This window comes from Lytechinus variegatus, chromosome 13 (assembly GCF_018143015.1).
Source record: "Lytechinus variegatus isolate NC3 chromosome 13, Lvar_3.0, whole genome shotgun sequence".
In the NCBI taxonomy this organism is placed as follows: Eukaryota; Metazoa; Echinodermata; class Echinoidea; order Temnopleuroida; family Toxopneustidae; genus Lytechinus; species Lytechinus variegatus.
In genome coordinates this window covers 12,564,627-12,585,684 of record NC_054752.1, presented here as the reverse complement: position 1 = coordinate 12,585,684, position 21,058 = coordinate 12,564,627, and the positions used below count along the sequence as shown (strand labels likewise).

At 36.5% G+C, this 21,058-nt stretch overlaps 2 protein-coding genes across 2 annotated transcripts; one reads left to right on the top strand and one right to left on the bottom strand.

Annotated features, from left to right (window-relative positions):
• Positions 1-2,911: 2,911 nt before the first annotated feature.
• On the bottom strand, positions 2,912-9,894 carry LOC121426397 (retinol dehydrogenase 7-like). The gene is made up of 6 exons (XM_041622685.1): positions 9,506-9,894; positions 8,270-8,391; positions 7,546-7,772; positions 6,140-6,398; positions 4,367-4,536; positions 2,912-3,225 (listed from the first exon to the last, which is right to left on the bottom strand). Exons 2-6 carry the CDS (start codon positions 8,371-8,373, stop codon positions 3,035-3,037), a joined length of 951 nt encoding a protein of 316 aa, XP_041478619.1. The 5' UTR covers positions 8,374-8,391; positions 9,506-9,894; the 3' UTR covers positions 2,912-3,034.
• A 616-nt stretch (positions 9,895-10,510) lies between these two features.
• On the top strand, positions 10,511-20,477 carry LOC121426636 (4-substituted benzoates-glutamate ligase GH3.12-like). The gene is made up of 7 exons (XM_041622999.1): positions 10,511-10,751; positions 11,793-12,821; positions 13,245-13,383; positions 14,224-14,388; positions 15,523-15,665; positions 17,145-17,239; positions 18,778-20,477. Exons 1-7 carry the CDS (start codon positions 10,619-10,621, stop codon positions 19,009-19,011), a joined length of 1,938 nt encoding a protein of 645 aa, XP_041478933.1. The 5' UTR covers positions 10,511-10,618; the 3' UTR covers positions 19,012-20,477.
• The last annotated feature ends 581 nt before the right edge of the window (positions 20,478-21,058 follow it).

Sequence of the window (21,058 nt, the reverse complement as noted above, 5' to 3'; positions counted from 1 at the left end):
TGCCGCCCTAATTTCCCCATTTTAATAGCTATTTTCTTTTCTTGATCCTTATATTCTAAAATAAGTTTATGTATATCGTCAATGGTTGGTAAAACCCCTCCTTTCTAAATATAAATAATATATATTTTACCATAAAGATAATAGTATTACAACTTTTTATTCTATTTGTATTGCCTGACAAACCAACAAATATATCCCGCCAATTCAAGTCCTTTATTTCATCTAATTCAAATCGCTGTATCAAAGTTTCCCATATCAGTTTGACCTTTAAGCAAGACAAAAATATATGTGAATATGTTTCCGTTTCCAGTTTACAGTACGAACAGAGATTATCTTCAACAAATCCAAATCTAAACAAATTAACTTTAGTGTAAATTGCCCCATGCAGAAGCTTAAATTGAAATTCCCTCTGTCTTCCAATTAATAATGTTATTCTTGGTCTAAAAAAAACATTCACTAATTTCTTTCTCTGTATAATTATAATTATTTTGTCCATCTCTTATCTGTAAATCATATGACTTTTGCAATTCTTTAATAAAATATTCATATATTTTTCTTGATAATACCTCCTTAAAGCTAATTTCCCTCCCCAACAGAAGCAAGTTTATATTATAATTAATTAAGTCTATGTCACAAAATTGTATCGAACCTAAATCATTTCTCCAATCACTTGGAATTGCATGATATATTTCACCTATTATAAACAAAAGATCACTTCCCATACCAAGGTTCAAAAAATATGCGACTGGTTTAACCATAGCTCTATGGTTTAACATGTCCATTGTCAATGATATGTTCAACCTTAACCCTCGTTCTAATAAATCTTTATCAAATATCATTTTATTTTTTATACAAATATTCTTATTATTGAAAATGATTGGATTTTTAGAACCATTGAAATGTCTTAAATTATCAATCTTTTGCCAAGCATCTAGCATTTCCAAATAATAAGATGGAATATTCAACTTACTTTTTATCTTTTTCATTTCATAATCACATAGAAAAATTAACCTTCCTCCAACTGAACTTAGGGAATAATAAAAAAATAACTTCCACCCAGATTTCTTTCTCCATACAAAAGTCTTTTTACCCACATTATACGCTGCGTTCTAACAAATATTTCAAAATTTATCATTTTAACCCCACCACAATTATAATTCTGATACATAATTTTTCTTTTAATACGATCTTTCCCTCCCCATATAAAATCAAATGATAATTTCTCGATTTCTATATACACCCATGAGGGGACAACAAGGATGGATGAAACATAATTTAACTTTGTCAATGCATATGTTTTCAATAAATGTATTTTTCCCATAATAGTCAAGTCTCGTTGTTTCCACCAACCTAAAAGCTTTTTTATTTTACTTAATATTTCTTTATAGTTCAGATCATCTTTTAATCTAAAGTCAACTGAAAATATTACTCCTAAAATTTTAACTTCCCTAACATATTTGCCAAATACATATACAGGGTCATTTGTTTTTCCATTTTCCTTACCCATGTACATAAAATGTGTCTTGTCCATATTTACCTTTAAGCTACTGACTTTTTCAAATTCTTCAAAAATATAATGCAACCTTTTTATTGAATCCATGTCTTTCAAAAAAATTGTCATATCATCGGCATACAAGACCTGTCTTATTTCATGCTCCCCCAAACTTATCCCTTTAATAATTTTGTCCCTTCTTATTTCATGTGCCAGTAATTCTATTGCAATCAAAAACAAATAGGGCGAAAGTGCATGCATGCTCGCATACAATGTATGCACCTTCTCCACTCCCTGGGGAGCATTCCAACAAGAGTTCCAAGACTCAATTGCTAGACATACTACATATAGGCTTTCGCATCCTACCGGGTACCCATTTAGCACCTAGGTCGAGAGTGGCAAAGTGTGGATTAACGCCTTGCCAAAGGACGCTAGGCCATGGTGGGATTCGAACACACGACCCTCTGATTACAAGGCGAGAGTCAGAACCGCTACACCACGGCACTTCCACATAAACCCCTCCTGACCACTGAAACTTAAAAAATGCCCCTCTATAGTGATCATGTGTATGGGTATAGACAGTATAGAAAATGCTTCTGTTATATCATATCTTTCCAAGTGCAAATTAACTAAATTTTATTTCGATATATAAAAATGATTATAAACATCGGATGAGATGATGCCCAAATAATTGATTGCGAAAGGAGCTTCTTGGCCCCGTCTTACAAAGACTTATAATTGATTCAATCAACCACAACTATGGAAAGCCAGCAACGCCAACATCTAAAATATATGTTTGTTAAAAATATTTTCTAGATACATTCATTGACTGATTGATTGATAGCACACATTCATCGTTCCCTTGAAGATTCAGTGTGATTATTTTTGTTTACTAAAGGAGATTGTGCGAATTTCTTGTAGAAAGATTTATGGCATGGATGGATTTCCATACAGTTGAGATTGATCAAATCAATCGTGACTCTTTGTAAGACGGGCCCCTGGAAAGAAAGATGAAAGAATCGCTGTGGAAAAAAGGATTAATCCAGTACTTAAAAGAGACTCAGGATACATATTGTCAACCTTATAATAGAAACATTAAGCTACATTTACATTTCTCAGGCAGAACTGGGTGGGTGTGTGGGGGTTAAGGGTGTGTGTGTGACTGATCACAAGTTGGGAAAGTACACTTTAAACGAGTGGATGAAAGCTTTCCATAAATATTGTTAAGGCTGGCAAAAGTTGAACATTATTTTATTTGATTATCCCTAATCGATAAGTTTTCTACATCTTTAATAAAGTTGACTCCTTACTTAATCAGGGGCCCGTTGCAGAAAGAATTACGTTTAAACGCAAGCCCCAAAATCAATCACAAGTCCTAAATGCGCGCTTTTGATTGGTTGAAAATCAAGTTCCGCATGATTTTTAGAGCTGCAATCGATTGCAACTCTTTCTGCAACGGACCCCAGAGCTTAAATCTTTCAACAACATAAAAGTATAGCGCCCTCTGCGACCTAACTTATCAATACATTTGAAGATACAAATTCATGACCATACAATGTCCTGGAACCAGGTGGGGCAATATGAAAGGGGAACCCATAACAGTTTAGCATCCCACCCAGCAGCGTATCTCGTCCGAGGCCATTTAGAGAACAGAGCATGCTCCATGACGTCAGTGACCTGCGAGAGGTCACGTGATGACAATTTATCGATGAGGGCCGATTTTTCGTCGATATCTGAAAGACATAAGAGGCGGTGAAGGGTCATCTGTTCATTGAACGTGTGGAAGAAATTCACAGGTTTAAAATGGAACATTCTAACAAGGAAAGTCGTTAGGCGGTACTATATATCAATAACTTATTCAGATTATTAGTAAAATGCGTCTCCGCAGAAAATGAGAAATGCTGGTCTTGGGTCATTGCCCATCCCCCCCCCCCCCGAAAAAAAGAAACAATGAATAAGCAAACAAAACTAGATGGTAAACAAAGAAAAATTTAAAATCTGTCACAAATTTAGAATTTCATTTTGGAAATATAATTTTTCTTGCTTGCTCGCTCGCTTTGCTCCCAGGCGACCGTTCAGAATATTTCCCCGTAAACCGCTCGGCTCCCTTGAATTACGTTAGGCCTACTTAGTACACCGATTCACTACATTTTCATTTAAATTTCTCTCTCCGTCTTTACGAATCTCCATCTTTCAGTTTGAAAGTCTTTTTTATGGCGCTATACGGTCTCCTTGTTATTCTTTTATTTTAAAGAATGTTTAATTGGTTCAGTGTCACACAGATTTCTTCAACTGAAATATTTTCTGCCATCCTTTACATGCCTATATGACGATGAACTACATTCTTGTGTTGTTTTACTAGCATTAGGGAGTTGTCTCCCAGGGGCCCGTTGCAGAAAGAGTTGCAATCAATCGCAACTCTAAAAATCATGTGCAACTTGATTTTCAACCAATCAACAGTGCGCATTTTGGACTTGCGATTGATTTTTTGACTTGCGTTTAAATGCAACTCTTTCTGCAACAGACCCCTGGACGCACAATGGATCCAAGAAACACAGTGAACGTATGAAACATGCTAATGATCAAGAACAGATAGAGGGTCTATGTCGAAAATTAATGGACTGGAACAGCAGTCTCGTCCCAAGATTTGAAGCTGATGAAAAAAAGCAAAAAAGGGCGCTTGTCCAGAATCCAGGACGAAATTGCTGGTTTGATACACCACTTTCCGACAAAGACTTCTTGGTTGTGCTTTGTCATGAAGGGCAATTGACAATACATTTACTATGTTCTTGGATCCGTCGTGCTTCGTGGTGCGAAAGCGCTAGCACATTTTTTTTTACAACGCTATGTATACCTTTCAGCCAAAGTTCTTACATTTCTTAAGGAACGATTCAGGAAAATCTTCCTTCTCATTTTCAGACAGACGATTCCATGCTGATGTAACACAGTTCGACATGTTTTCTTTCGATGCTATATGGGTAGAGAAAACTCCAGGCTCGATGATGCTCACGCGGAAGCGAAAACCAAAGAGTTTTCGCTCTCTCCTGAAATGAATAAGTGATGGGGACTTATCATCATTTTAAATTGAAATTTTCATATACCTATATACATATACAACAGCTTTGGAAAGTATTTTCCTTGTATAACTATATGTTGTGAAGGAAATGTGGGAAGATAAAAATGCTAGGCGTCGTTTGAACTGTATAAGCTTTCTTTGTCTGCGTAATGTAATGTTCATATTATTATCTAAGTCGTCACGTTGTGCTTGAAATAGAAAAAAAGATTGACTGAACTAAGATAAATTTTAGATGCAAAATTAACTTGATTATTCGAAAGAAGTACATTATCGATAGCATTATAGTTATTATTATTTTCATGCTTGTAAATCCATATCTGTTCTCAATTGCATGATCCTTTTATTTGCGTTGATTAAAAAAAAAATCTGTCCGAGATTGAAAAGGGGAAAAATGACCATGTTGTTTAAATCAATACGACCTTGGGTAGATCTACATCGTTAACTAGCATCATTATTACCAATGTCATTTTGTGTTTAATATCGGTGACATGCAACAAAAAAAATCTGCTTCATGGATTACGTACCATGTAGGCATCAAACCGGTAAATACCAACCCCCGTCCCTCGACGTGCCTCGCATTGAAACAAACTAATTGTTCCAGGACAAGTCTACCCCAGCAAAAACTTGACTTAAATAGAAGGAGAAAAATTCAAAAAGAATAACACTGAAAATTTCATCAAAATCGGATGTAAAATAAGAAAGTTATGGCATTTTAAAGTTTCGCTTCATTTCACAAAACAGTTCTATGGACATCTCGGTCGGTTTGCAAATGAGGAACAGATGACATCACTCACTATTTCTTTTGTATTTCATTATATGAAATACGAAATATTTTGATTTTCTCGTCATTGTCACGTGATATGCAGTTTCATTCCTCTCTGAAAACCATTTCCATTATTCTAACATTTTGTGCTTCAGGCAAGGAGGTCCTAATCGTCAAATTCGTAAAAATTGAAATATTGTATAATTCGAACAATAACAAACAAAAGAAATAGTGAGTGAGTGACATCGTCGACTCTCTCATTTGGATGTAACTGGCTCGTTCATATAACTATTTTGTTAAAAATAAGCGAAAATTTGAACCCAATGTCATAACTATTTTATTTTACATCCGATTTTGCTGAATTTTCAGCATTGTGCTTGTGTGATTTCTCTCTATTGATTCTAACCAACATTTTTCTGAGGTGGACTTGACCTTTAAATTTAAGGGACTAGGCCTAATGTTTGCTACCATGAAGTATACAGGGAATATATCCGCATTCCATATCTGACCATCTAGGGGTATATTGACTCATTTTGGATATGAATAAAACATGTCATGGCGAGATCCCTTTCATTACTTGAAACAACAAAATAACCCTAAATCCTCAGCCAGTCAAATAGTTTCAAAAGTAAAGTGATATTTTTCATTCATTATTTTTCGGCAAATAAGCTTCTATAATTGGCCTTTCTTAATGAATACGGAGCAAAATACATCTACCTAGTATCAGGATGTATCAAATTTAAAATCTTGGAATGGGTAGATTTTTTGCCTTCTTGTTATCAACCTTTCGAATAAAATCTGTTCATACCTAACTAAATCAGAAAAAGCCTCTACGGCATATTTTGATTCACAGTAGCCCGCGGGTTGACCGGCCATCCGCCCGGCACAGCTAGCGACGTTGACCAATCGACCGCTGCTTTTCCTGAGAAGCGGTAAGAACGTCAGAGTGACGTCGACGGTACCGAGCAAGTTTACCCCTAATACTTTCTCATAGTCTTCTTTTCTGCTCCATACCACATAACCAGAATTCCTCGACATGCCAGCATTATTCACAACTCCCCAGAGGGCTAAAAAATGAGAAATATATATATATATATATATATATATATATATATAATATATATATATATTATAATTGGTCACCCATGAATCTCATCAGCTCACTAGTCATATTCAGTTCATGGGCCCGTTGCATAAAACTTTTTACCTGAGAAAACTCAGGTTGTTTTTACCGGAGTTTTTGCCCTGTGTTAAAGTCAATGGCAGAATTAAGATTAACCTTAGTTTTCAGTTTTTACCAGAGTTTTCTCTGGTAAAAAGTTTTATGCAACAGGCCCCACACTGTTAGAAAAAATAAGTTCCTGCAGCAGAGTCTCGAGAACACCTGTAATCTTACCGAATTGCGTAATAATCATTCTGTAAATTCATAAAACAAGAATTTTTCTGCAATTTAACAGAACAGGTCTGTTTAAAAAGGGGAAAAGGGTGTTTTATTCAAGGAAATTTGTAAGATTCCATACATCAAATACCAATTTCCTGTAAGATTACGCAATTCGGTAAGATTACAGGTGTTCTCGAGACTCTGCTGCAGGAACTTCTTTTATTTTTTCTAACAGTGCATGTCTTGTACCTGCAGCTAATCATATTGAGTATCTAGATATTCTATCACAAATTTGATATAAATTCAAAGAATAATCCGTGAATTGTATAATATCAGCTATGCAGAATATCATATTTCAAAAAAGTACAAGATTTCCCAATCATAATAATCATTTCGTTTTAAAAGAATACAGTCATGACCATAAGAACAATGCTGCCCAGATATGTTCAAAATTGTATTTAAAGAAATGCATTAGGCTGCAAATTACTTTTATAAAAAAAAATACAAGGTTAATACAGTTTTGGCCTGGTATGTCATTCTGGCGAGACAAAAAACGTGTTCCCATGAGCACGTTGAGTGTTCTTTCCGCGATCGAATCGTTTCCGAAATGGAATACCACATGAAAAATGCATAGTATATAAAAACTTATATAGGATATAATAAACTTTTGGTTTCAGTGGATGAGATAACTGTCACTTCCTCAACAGTATGAATGAAAGACGCTGTCATTGCTCAGCTTGGATTCGGAAAAATAATCATAGCAATATCGAAATCGACTTGGAAATTATAGATGGGAGTTTGTCCCATCACTGTCACCGATGGCAATTACTTACCTGCCTGATGTGGTATAATCTTTACCACTTCTTCATAGGCTTTGACAACACTATCATGATCAGTGACATCGAGGAGCAAGGTCTTGACCCTCCCGGATGTGACGTCATCAAGGTCTCTTCGACCTTTGTCGGTCAGACAGGCTGCGATGACATGAACACCTTTGGTATCTAGCTGCTTAGCAAGTTTGTTGCCGAATCCAGTGTCGCATCCAGTAATGAACACATACCTGATGGCAAGAAACATACCCCATACTGGCATTAATGGCGCAAAGTATTACGAAGTAGAGAAGAACTACATGTATATGTTGATGGAGAGCCTTGTAGTAAAATAAGATTAAAAAATAATTTTATAGTGTTCACTCTCGAATTCGCTTATTTACAACAGGGTTCAACAACTAGCATATAAAATGATCGATGTTATAAACATAAAACGGGTCTTACCCCCCCCCCCCCCCCCCTCGAAAAAAGGATGTTGGCAAAAAGTGATGATCGAAAGGGAAATTAACGTTAAAACGAGCAAAAGTGAAATTGTTGTTTAGCTGGAAGTTCTCAAAAAAGCAAACTTCATCACCATTGGTGAAGTTGACGAGAGGAAGATGTGCACGCTTTACCTTTCCTTAGATTCGCTTCGGAAAGCTCCATCGATCCGCGGCTTTACTAGAAAATGATAGTTTCCCACTCACCTTTACTAATGGCGACCCTTTACTTATTTCAAAATACTCACTTGTCCGTTATTGTCTCTATGTAAGGTCTCCTTAAACAAAATTCAATGATTCTTGCAATCCCGATCGTCACTATCACACCAGTCACCGTCAGTATCAAACACATTTTGTATGTTTACTGAACCTGAAAGACAAATCATATGATTATCCCCGTAACCATTACCATTTTAAAATAGGTAATTTCCTCTTATCCTGATACTGTTTATAATCCACTTCGTCCTTTTAGTTTTGGAAATAAAGATATGGTAATGGAGACCAATTATGATTATAGAAAGAATTATACTGGGTTGATTAGACCAAGCATAGCATACACCAGACGACAACAAGATGAAATGTGAGGTGTTCTGATAATCAAACCTAGGTTTAACCCCAGTCTAAAATAGAATTTTAAACCACACTTCAATGGAGCCCCCTCGCCATTTTTTTTTTCAATTCAATTCAATGTATTTTAAAACCATTCCACATCCCACGTAAGTTATCCATAACTTACTTTCTTTAGAGATTATGATTATTTTTCTTCAGTATGTATTATAGTACTTTTTTGCATTTAAGTTATGATAACCTCATTAAGTATGTGCATGTGTGGATGGATGTGGGTGCGTGTGTGTGTAAAGGTGTGTTTGTAAATAGTTTTACATCCTAGTATAGCATTAACTTACTGTATAATTCTTTGTCTATCTTTTTGTATTTTATAGATATAGCCTTGTCTAAGTATAGCCTATATTTCATGTTTTTAATCATGTCAAGTCCAGGGCCAAGCCTTTCTTTTAAAGGGTCCTAAAACCAATGCGTCTATGCTATAATCTAATTGATACTTGTTTTATAATCGATATGTTTATTTATTTTGATTATAATGTGATGTTTTTGGTTTTGAATGAATAAACTTGAACTTGAACACTGAAGAGAATATAATGAATCATAATCATTGTTCTTATTTGGTTACAAAACCTTTCTTTTGGCTTTTCAATTTTTCCTCGGAAAAATGTGTGCCCCCCTCCCTTGGAAAGTCCTAGATCCGCCCCTGCGTTAGGCTAACACCAATTTGGCATTTAAGGAACACCAATTAGCGTTCAACCAATATCTGTTCCATTCTTAACTGGTGTTGTTTCAGTGCTAATTCTCTGGTGTGGACTGATATAGGTGTTAAATAAACACAGGCGTTTTGGCAATGTAGAGATCAGTAGAAAAAAACCTGTCAAAATAAAGCAATAATAGATCAACAAGATCAAAATACTTACATAGAGAGAGAAATCGATTAGCTATAAATGACCAGCAAGTACTGATCAGTGTGTGACACAAAACTCGTACTTGAATCAAGGACACGTCGCCTGTGGTCCGGTTACTCAATTTTTGCGATCACCAATTTCAAACGAGGATTATGATATGCTTGTATCGCGTATACTATACGACTGTGCAACAACAACTAACAAGCCGAGTGTATTTTTAATTTAGATTTTCCATAATAGGCCAGGGTGCCGAGGTCAAATCCGGTATTGATTGTTCACAGTTTTTGTTGAAGATCGTGAACTCAGAAACCTGGTGCATATAGAGGTCGTATATTATATGGCTTACTACGTGGTTGGAACCACGGGGCACGGAGATGATCCGCCTCTCGCAAATGGGGGTGGCCGTTCCCCTCCCCCCCTCCCCTCCCCGTCTGACTGGAGATCAGTGACTCAAGTCAGAAGAAAATGGACAATAGAGCTATGAGATGCATACGGACATGACAGAGGTCGTATTCATTTCCATGTGTGACTTACGTATTAAAGTCGTCGTAAGGGGGGGGGGGCTCATCCCCCTTCCCCATAGGCGGCGGAAGCGGGGGGGACGGGGGGGACGTGTCCCCCCCTAAATTTTAGGTGGGGGGACGGTCCCCCCCTAAATTTTGTTTTGATAACCTTTTTTTTTTTTTTTTTTTTTTTTTTTGCTTGTCAATTTCTGTTCCTGCGTCCCCCCCTAAATTCACGTGGACCCCCTTGACACGTGTGTTGTCCCCCCCTAAAATTTAGGTCGATGACCTTTTTTTTTTTTTTTTTTTTTTTTTTTTTTTTTTTTTTGCTTCTCAAAAATTTTTGGGGCGCTTGTCCTATTTTTTACATGTGTCCATCCCAAAATTTCAGGTGGACACCCCCTAAATTTATTGGCTTCCGCCGCCAATGCCCTTCCCTGGATCCGCTCTCTGCAAGCTCTGCCGCATTTCGCTCAGACAGTAGGTCAAGTCCATTGTTCGGTGAATGATTCACACACAGTATCAATTGCGTTGTAGCACGAATGGGCAGCACCTCGACATAATATAGACAGATGGAGTTGTCTGATAATAACTCCATGCATGTACCGTTTCACCTATCATCATGATCATGGCGGGTACCAAATATCTTAGATTGAAACTGTTATTCATATCAGGCGTCTCCTTGGCTGTTGGGAGTGTGTGTTGGCAGTTTACCGTTAATGGAGAGGGACAGATCTGGCAAAAACTTATCACAGGTAGGTCGGAGTAGAGAGGGAGATATAAACCTATAAATCATGAGTATGATATCAGTTATGATCTGTATGTCAACCTTCCAAATCAAGTCCAGTGACATAGGTCTACAATTAATTTTTACATTACTTGGTTCGGAGTTGGTTAGAGGATTAATAGGCTTTAATATAGTCAAAGGGTAAATTGTGACATTGGTTTATTTTCTTTTAAATTTCACTCTTTGCTTTCCACAATATTCATAAACAATTAGTTCTGAATCCATACAATGTATTGGCCCATATGCTTTCCAGTGAACTTTATATTTCTAATTCTATCGCCAATTTCAGGTGTCAGAGCTAGGCCTATTATTTTAAAAATCGTAACGGGCATATCACCCATAAGAGAGCAAGATTACTGTCAGTGGGCGTGGTTCCGATATGCATGCAGGGGTCGCGGAAGTAGATAAGTAGATAGTGAATATCTCCAATTTTCTTACGTCTATATTCTCCTGTGATTGATCAACTTGGACGGCGGAAGTTGTTTTTCAGTCTTGTGTAATAAGTTTTACCAGCTTGAACTATATGATATCAAGTAAGAATCGATTCTGTCGAGGTCTTACGCGAGTTATCTAAGGTCTATCCAACAAACAGTTGTTTTGACAGAAAGGAGAAATGTCAAAAAGCATTACGCCGAAAATATCGAATTTGCTTAGTAAAATAGGAAAGTTATGATATTGAAATGAAATCGATTGTTTTTAACTTGTCAGGTGTGTGCACAACATAGTGATAAGCAAACGAGAGAATAAAGGGATCGAATCCCTTTCATTCTTAATTCCCGTAAATATAAGAAGTTTTCAATTCTAGATATTAATCTGGTTTGCGGTATGCTTATTTTCATATAATCATGCCTTTCTGTTGTATTACTGTAATGCCGTCACCGTATCGTCTTGAAATATTTTCCCATAAACTGTTCACAATAAAATCCAAAAGTTTTGATATAGTGCAGACTATGATAAAATTGAAATTTAAGCTACCTCATAATTTTCTCACTTTTCATACTTCACCCAGGGCTATTTGGGGCAATATGTGTATTGCTTGCAGTCATATCACTATGGATGTCCGCAATGCGTATATCGTATGGGCATTGCCTGAAATCAGCGTACACCCAGGTCCTCTTTATAACACCTTTGATGTTGCTCAACTGCTACAGTAAATATCGACCATGTGAAAAGGCTTGGAAGAGCCCTAGAAAATCCCAGGAAGGATATCTGAAAAGGATCCTTATGGGAAACATCAACACTGAATACGTGAAAAGGTTTGGACTTGATTCCGTGACGTCTTTGGCGGAGCTGAGAGAAAAACACCCTTTGTCTATGTATGAACGGTACAGACCATTTGTGGACCGCGCTGCTAAAGGTGAGAAGGGTATCATGATCGGAGGAAACATTGTAAGATTTGCGCTCACCTCAGGAACTACTGGAAAAGCGAAGATGGTGCCATATTCCAAATCTTATCGGAGAATAATATCTGCACTATTGGGTTTGAACCTACATGCTCGTATAAATTCCTTCGGTTTCGGAAGTCCCCTTCAGCGAGAGATGTTCTTCTATACAGCACCAAAGCCAAGGTACACAGAGGCTGGCATTCGTATTGGTCCTGCGTCTATGATACCCCCTTCCATGAAACCTGCGCTTGTTATCTACTCCACACCTGGAGAAGGCTTCCAGGTTGAAGATCCCGACGACGCCCTCTACGTCCATCTCATATTTGGTCTCCGTGACCCAAACTTGCACGCCATGAGCTGTAGCTTTACGTCTACAGTGATGTCAGCCATGAAAATGTTGGAGCAACGTTGGCAGGATATGGTCTGTGATATCATGAACGGGACTGTAACCACGACCAGAGTTCCTACAGAGATTCATGAAGTACTTGTCCGGGAGATGGGGGATGGAGATCCGGTCCGTGCAGCTGAGCTCAAGAGAGAATTCGAGAAAGGGTTTGAAGGCATTATAAAAAGACTTTGGCCCTGCTTAAAATTCATACAATGCAGTGATACAGTGGGTATTAAGCAAAGGCTATTGGAAACCTATGCAAAAGGTAAGAGTGGCCACTCCCATTTTTTTTATTGATGAACTGTCAGATAATTATTGATTAAATTTCAGTATCGCCGCAGATACGCATTAAACTTCATATAGTGCAGTCTGTAATACTGTGGGTACAAAGCAAAGACTATTGGAAACTTTTGAAAAAGGTAAGGATTCGATAACCTTCATCAAATTAGGGGAAAAGTTTGCTTCCAATGTTTTCGAACTGCAAGAAATCAATGTACTAAGTTCAGATTTCAACTAAGTGGCTGTGAATCGTTTTAGGAACTGTAAGGTTGTGACTATAGCATTTCTATTTTATTTCAAATAAACATTTATTTGAAATGTTTTTTTATTTATCCAAGGACATATCATTGCTGTGTGCATCATCATGTGTCACTTCCTTTTGCCCTCTCTTTTTATTTATTCATTCAAGGTGTGTTGATATTTAGTCGAACCCTTGGTTCCACTGAAGCAGGCATGCTCGCCATTAATCTATGGCCATTACAAGAAAAGGATGAGTTTGTTCTCTTGCCAGATATGTGCGTCTTTGAGTTTATTCCAGAGGATAAGATGTAAGTTAAGATCATAGGTTTAGTCATATTTATCACTTCATTTACATGTATCATAAATGTGTGTGTGTATGTATGGGTGGGTGAGAGTGAGTGTGTGTGCTTTAAAAAAAATGTGTATACATATAATACATGATACCAAATTTAATAATGTGAAAGTGATTTCAGATTGTGTTCCACACTGTGGGACGCTGAGATCTTTCCAGTATGGACTCCTTTGATGGGTCCTGTCTCAAATGTCTTAGATGATATTTCGACATTTCGACACGTCTCCTAGTTTCTCTATCCTTTGGATAATTGTATCTATCTGTTTGTAATTTACGAATGATTTTACACACGACTGATGATCCTTTCTTGTGCTGAAGGATAAATTTCATAAATTGTAGCTGACTTATCACCCAAGAACAGGTTCCAGTCCTGCGTAAAGACATGCTTAACGTTCTGTACAGCTTTTGACATACCCAACAGGTGTCATGGGAAATCAATAGGGAAATTTTGCACCCCGGGCTCGACGCAGAACGAATTCAAGAACATAGAAAATGTAATGTCATACGCCCTTCATGACAAAGAGCAACAAAGAAGTCTTTGTCGAAAACTGAAGAACCAAAACATCAGTTTCGTCCTGGACTCTACCAAAACGACATATTTGCAACTTTTCGTCAACTCCGGAGCGAGGGACGAAACTGCTGTTACGATTCTCCAATTTTCGACAAGGGCCACCCAGCTGTTCCTTGTCCTTTGACGGGCATTTTCAATACGTTTACTGTTCTTGAACTGCTGCGCCGCGATGAGAAGACTCCATATCGTTGATGTTGTTGTTTATTTGTTTAAAATACTTCTTAGGCATGATGATGAGCCGAAGACACTCTTCATTGATGAACTTGAAGTCGGAGCATCGTACGAGATTGCCATCACACAACTCTTTGGTCTCTATCGGTTTCGGTACGGTGACGTCGTGAAAGTGACGCGTTATCACTTCAACACACCCGTCGTACAATTCATGTACAGGTAAGCTGACTTTCTTTTAAGGTCAAGTCCACCTCAGAAAAATGTTGATTTGAATCAATAGAGAAAAATCAGACAAGCACAATGCTGAAAATTTCATCAAAATTTGATGTAAAATAAGAAAGTTATATGACATTTCAAAGTTTCGCTTATTTTTAACAAAATAGTTATATGAACGAGCCAGTTACATCCAAATGAGAGAGTCGATGTCACTCACTCACTTTTTCTTTTGTTTTTTATTGTTTGAATTATACAATATTTCAATTTTTACAAATTTGACGATTAGGACCTCCTTGCCTGAAGCACAGAATGTTAAAATAATGTAATTCCACGTGTTCAGGAATGAAACTTCATTCCACATGACAATGACAAGAAAATCAAAATATTTCATATTTCATATAATAAAATACAAAAGAAATAGTGAATGAGTGATGTCATCTGTTCTCTCATTTGCATACCGACCGAGATGTGCATATAACTGTTTTGTGAAATGAAGCGAAACTTTAAAATGTCATAACTTTCTTATTTTACATCCGTTTTTCAATGAAATTTTCAGTGTTATGCTTGTTGAATTTTTCTCTTTTTATTCAAATCAAGGTTTTGTTGGGGTGGACTCGTCCTTTAATTCTGAAGAAAGTTCCCCACCCATTTCTCTCTGTTTTTGTCTCGCCGTCTCTCCTCATGTTTGGTTTTGTTGTTGTTTTTGGCCTTTATGCTTGCCTTCCATGGAAAAAACCAAAGAACTTGAATGTTAATTTAGCTATCGTCGGATAATCATGATAAATGATGGTGCACTTCATCACTTGAATTTAGGAGATTAGTTCACGACGAAAACGCTTGAATCAGAAATAAATGTCCGATTCATCAAAGAAGGTTTATTTTTTCCAATGCGGATATTATTTTTAATACGTTCGATTTAATCATTCACATTGTTATTTTGGGCGCCATGTGTTAGATATCACAAATTGCTACGAACTTTTATCGCAGCTAGTACGCAGGTCAATGCACGTTTGTCTAACGCAGTACACCTTCCCCGTAACGATATTTTGCGGGAATGTGATACACTCTGCAAATTGGGGCCACCTTCTCCTTACTCCACAGGACACTGATAATGAACCTTTTCCTCAACCTTTACAGATCAGGACAGATCCTCAACGTCAAATATGAGAAGCTTGACCAAGCCATTGTGAAGAATGCTATACAAGCTGCAGTGAACCATTGGCCCGACGTCACCCTTGACGATTACGCTGTGGCGGAAAGCTTTCTCTTAGATGATCACGGTAATATAAGTCATTGGTCGCATGTCATATTAATTAAAGGATGTTTGGATTACATCGAAAAAATTGTAAATATTGCTTTTTTAATATAATATCAGGAATATTAACGTGTTTCAATTTAAACAAATTTGTAAGCATGTAAATAATAAGTGGTTTAAAAATGGCGGCGATGAAAATAGCAAATTTTGAACGTGTTTTAATATGTCAAATAGTCCTCTTGCGCAGATGAATGTAAATAATAATAAAAATAATTATTTCTATAAATCTTTCTTTTTTGCGTTGTTACAAAGCGCTTTTTGTAAACCTGCCTAGACAAATTCTATGATTTTATATATGGGAACTTATTATAATCATATAATGTTACGGGAAACATGGAAAAATATATCACTTGCAAATCTTCAGTACACATTATCCCATAATTATCTCCTCGCTTTCCCCGCTCCACCGCCTGTATCTCGTGTTATACATTCTCCTACCCTTTTTTTTTCAAGTAAGTTTTTTATTGAATAATATTTTTTCAGATCAGTAGCTCTGTTGTTCATGTTTAAAATGAGATCTCAACTTGAAAGTGCAAGGAGTTGCTGAACTACAGTATGCATTTGTTGTCAGCATTATGAAAAAGTTGACTCCGGTGTTTTGGGGTACCAGGCCAGCTCATGGCATGTAACCAAGTCAGAACTTTCCGGAAAAAAAACATTATTGCTATATTGATCAGGGCCGCATTTTGTTAACCATTGAATGGGTTGTGTAGGTAAATTGCCAAGCTCAACATGCTCAGGGAAATTAGTGTCACGCGCAAAGGATCTAACCTTGGACCACTTAACTTAGCAGTTTTCTAGGAAGCATGCAATAATGTGGAAAAGTAACCTGAACAATTTACTCTATGCCTTACCCAGACTAACTCCATTTCCATGATTACAGAGTTGATACGGCCTGCCGCGCCGTCCGTTTCAAAGGGAGAACTTCACCCATGAAAAATCAATTTTAATAGTGAAGTGAGTTGTCTATTTATGCAAATCGACTTGTTGTGTACTGGACAAAGCTATCAAGGGATATATGGAAATGAAAATTGAAGTAAAAATTGAACTTTCACTGAATCAAACATCCGATTGAAACTAAAATCTGAATTTAATTTTGAATTGACACTAAAAAGAAATCAAATCAAATTTGAAATTGAAATTAGCAAATAGGCCGGGGTCGTGGGTGAGGATGTCTCGCCGCGTCAAATAAATTCATTTACGGTGTCGACAAATAGACCATTCGAAAAAAAACGATGTTCAACAGAGGAAACAAGAAAAAAAAATCATTGATATAAAGACGTTTGTCTCATTATTGTCTTCATCAGCACCACTTGGCAATCAACAACTCAGTTCACGGCATACAAAATTATATTTTATGTGTTTATCAGTGAGTCGTACTCTTTGTTTATATATTTTTTTATAGGTAATATAACACGAACCCCCCTTTTGTGTTTCTTTGTAGAGAAAGGAGCTAAGCATCTCCCCTTCTACATTGTCTTTCTGGAGCTCTCTCCTACACCTGGTGACAGTACCTTTGAAAATATCAAACTGAACAAGGTAATACATATCTTTCTCTTTTTTATATTTTAGACACTCTTTGTCAAAGAAAAAGTAAATATTTCGGGGTTACACTTTGTGATTCGAAGATTCTTTATTCCGAAGGTTCGTAATTCTGAACCACGTAAATTGCCTATACTTCGAATGTTCGCTAATCCGAAAACGTAAAAGGGTTCGTTAGTCCGAACATTTGTGGCGTTATTCCGAAGGTTCGATAATCCGAAAACGAAATAAGGTTCGTTGTTCCGAAGGTTCGTTAATCCGAAAACGAAATAAGGTTCTTTTTTCAGAAGGTTCGTTAATCCGAAAACGAAATAAGGTTCGTTGTTCCGAAGGTTCGTTAGTCCGAAAACGAAATAAGGTTCGTTAATCATGCGTTTTCGGACTAACGAAACTTCGGAATTACGTACCTCATTACGTTTTCGGATTAACGAACCTTCGGAAATAAGAACTTCACTTCGTTTTCGGACTAACGAACCTTCGAAATTACGAACCTCATTTCGTTTTCGGACTAACGAACCGTCGGAATTACGAACCTTCGGAAATACGAACCTTCGGAATGACGAACCTTCGGAATATCCGAAGCTTCGTTATTCCGAAGGTTCGGATATTCCGAAGGTTCGTCATTACGAATATATGCGATATTTTGGTGGTGATAGTGGGACAGGTGGTGGCGTTGGAGGTTGTTTTTGGTGTGTTTATGGTATAGAGGCGGAGATGGTGGTTGTTGTCGGTGTGTTCATGGTATAGAGGCGGAGGTGGTGGTTGTGGTGGTAGTAGAAGTAGTAGTAGTAGTAGTAGTAGTAGTAGTAGTAGTAGTAGTAGTATTTATGGTAGTAGAAGTAGTAGAATGATAATTTTACCAGCCGTATCATATTGGTCTTCTCGTACTCGTTCCCCTTGTAAATCAGTTGAAATTAATGACGGAAAAGGAAAAGAACCTTGATGGAAAAATAACTCCTAAGTGAAATTCTAAAATTGACAATACCGTTGCGAATGTATATGTTAACATTGGCAGTAAATATCCATTGTTTGAGTCCAACAAATTTATTCATTATTTTAGTTAAAGTATCCCAGCTCACCCGTCCTGCCCTATCAATAGCGAGTCTTCGCAATTGCAATAGTAATACCTTGGTCACATTTGTTCTACGGCAGCCGTACGGCGAGTCAAAAACAGCCGTTTTAGCAATTTTTGTACCAGCTACATATAGGTGGTTTGTATATAAAAATGAATAAAACGACTATTTTCGACTTGCCGTACGGCCGCCGTAGAACAATAATGTGACCAAGGTATTAACCTATTGGAAATGTCCGTCAAATCACAATAAACAGCTGAGAAGTCTTTGTCGAAAGTTGGTGAACAGGGACAGCTGATCATCGTAAAATTCTGAGCTTACGAACAGTTGCACACATGTCGTTTGTCCAGAGTCCCGGGCGGCACTGCTGTTTTGATTCACCGATTTCCGACAAAGACTGCTTTTGACAATAGATTCTCTACGTTCCAGAAAGAGTCTAACTCCCTGTTATCATACTTACAGGTCGATGAGGAACTTCGTCTGCATTCTTCTACCTACAACATGTTCCGAGAAGAGGGCAGCATAGCACCCCCTCTGGTTCATATCGTGAAACCCGGCACATTTGATCGTCTGTATCATTTTATCCTGGACAACAGCACAACCACAGCTAACCAGTACAAGGTGCCTAGAAAACTACGTACGAAAGAAACTCTGAAACTGATGCAAGACAACTCCGTGCACAACAATCAAGTTTGAATTGGGACTGATATTTTATGGTATCACCATCAAGTGCATTTTGTTTGCAACCTAATGTTGATATATCCCGGTATACTTTTACTTTTAGGACATCCTATGGTTAATTATACACCGTGGTATGTATATGAAAAATAAAAGTCAATGAATTCATTAAACGGGAATTTCATTCTGACGGTAAATGTGTTTTGATGAAAGACATATAACATAGAAAAAAAGGCTGAAGGTTTGAAGAAAATCCGTCAAAAATAATCGTATGGCTTTCGAGAATTCTTAAAGTAACGTCATATGCGAGTGGCAGCCCAATATGCCATGTAATATACTGAAACTATTTTCTCATTCAAGATATGAGATGAAGTTCCAAGTGACAATTATACGCGTATCATTCAAAATATTCTGGAAAATTCATTTTATAAAATTTATATAACAAAAATTAACCATGGGGAAGTTGTTAGTATGTGACGTCACAAAAACAAAATTTTAAAAATCCATAACTCTGTTCACCCTTGATGGATTTTTAAAAAGTTTTTCACTGATATGTTTATTTTGTTTTTAACTCTAATTAAAACCATCTTCCCGTCCGGATGAGCATCCTTTTTTAATTAATCAATTAGATTTACCATCCAATTTTTTTTCAGCGCCCCTGTCCCTTTCTCATTGATGTATTTGATATCAAGGGATGAAGAAAGTAGCTTTATTTTTATATCATATATGTATTTATGAATATATATATATATATGGAATATAAACAGGGTGTATTTTCAATTTTGCGTGACATTTACTTTATTTCACTTATCTTTTCACTATTTTCATTTTCAAATATTACAAAATATGTTGTTTTATTTCGTCCATCTTGATACAAGCTATGTAAACATATATAGCAAATTTGACGTAAAATATTTTTATAGCCAAATATGATAAACGGGTTGGAAATGGAATGTACAAATACAAAAGTAGAGCTTGTAGAGCACAGCTTTCCATTAAAAACACATTCTCATAAATAGAATAAACCAAATAATATAAATTTAAGTACCTCAAAGAGACAACTTGAGCAAAAACAGTTATATGGATATTTTAAAAGATAAATCAGAAAAAGGAAATAAAGAAGGCGAGATCTTGCCTATACACTCACAACGAAGCTCAAAACGAATATCAATTGTGTGTGAGGGTGTGTGAGCGCGCACGCGTGTGTATACATATTCCTATCAATGCCATATATCAAGCAACAAATATGTGTGTGAATGTATTTTTACATTTTTATATCATTTTTCTTTTCCTAAAATATGTAGTATAATCAGTATAAGTAGACATATTCTTGTGGAATAAATAAATAAATAAAAATTTGTTTGCATTACGACTAAGATTACGTAATGAAAGCATCTGTCATTGAGTTCATTGTGAAGGTAAATTGTTCATGAATTCTCTTAGTAACATTTGAATTAGGTGAAATAGAGTAATGAATAAGTAATGGCTAAGAGAGATATATATATATATATATATATATATATAATATATATATATATATAATATATATATATATATATATATATATAATATATATATATATATATATATATTAAATGTGAGATAGTATTTTTACAATAACTTTGGCAACTCTTGTATTTAAACATGTTGTGAAAGAAATGAATGAGGAGAAAAATGGTAGGCGTAGCTTAAATCAAGCTTCCCAGAGCAATCGGCTCGGTGTAAAAATAGCAGAGGTAAAAATGACAGAGGTAAAAATGGCAGAGGTAATAATGGCAGAGGTAAAAAAAAGGCAGAGGTAAAAATGGCAGAGGTAATAATGGCAGAGGTAAAAATGGCAGAGGTAAAAATGGCAAAGGTAAAAATGGCAGAGGTAAAAATGGCAGAGGTAATAATGGCAGAGGTAAAAATGGCAGAGTTAATAATGGCAGAGGTAAAAATGGCAGAGGTAAAAATGGCAAAGGTAAAAATGGCAGAGGTAAAAATGGCAGAGGTAAAAATGGCAGAGGTAATAATGGCAGAGGTAAAAATGGCAGAGGTAATAATGGCAGAGGTAAAAATGGCA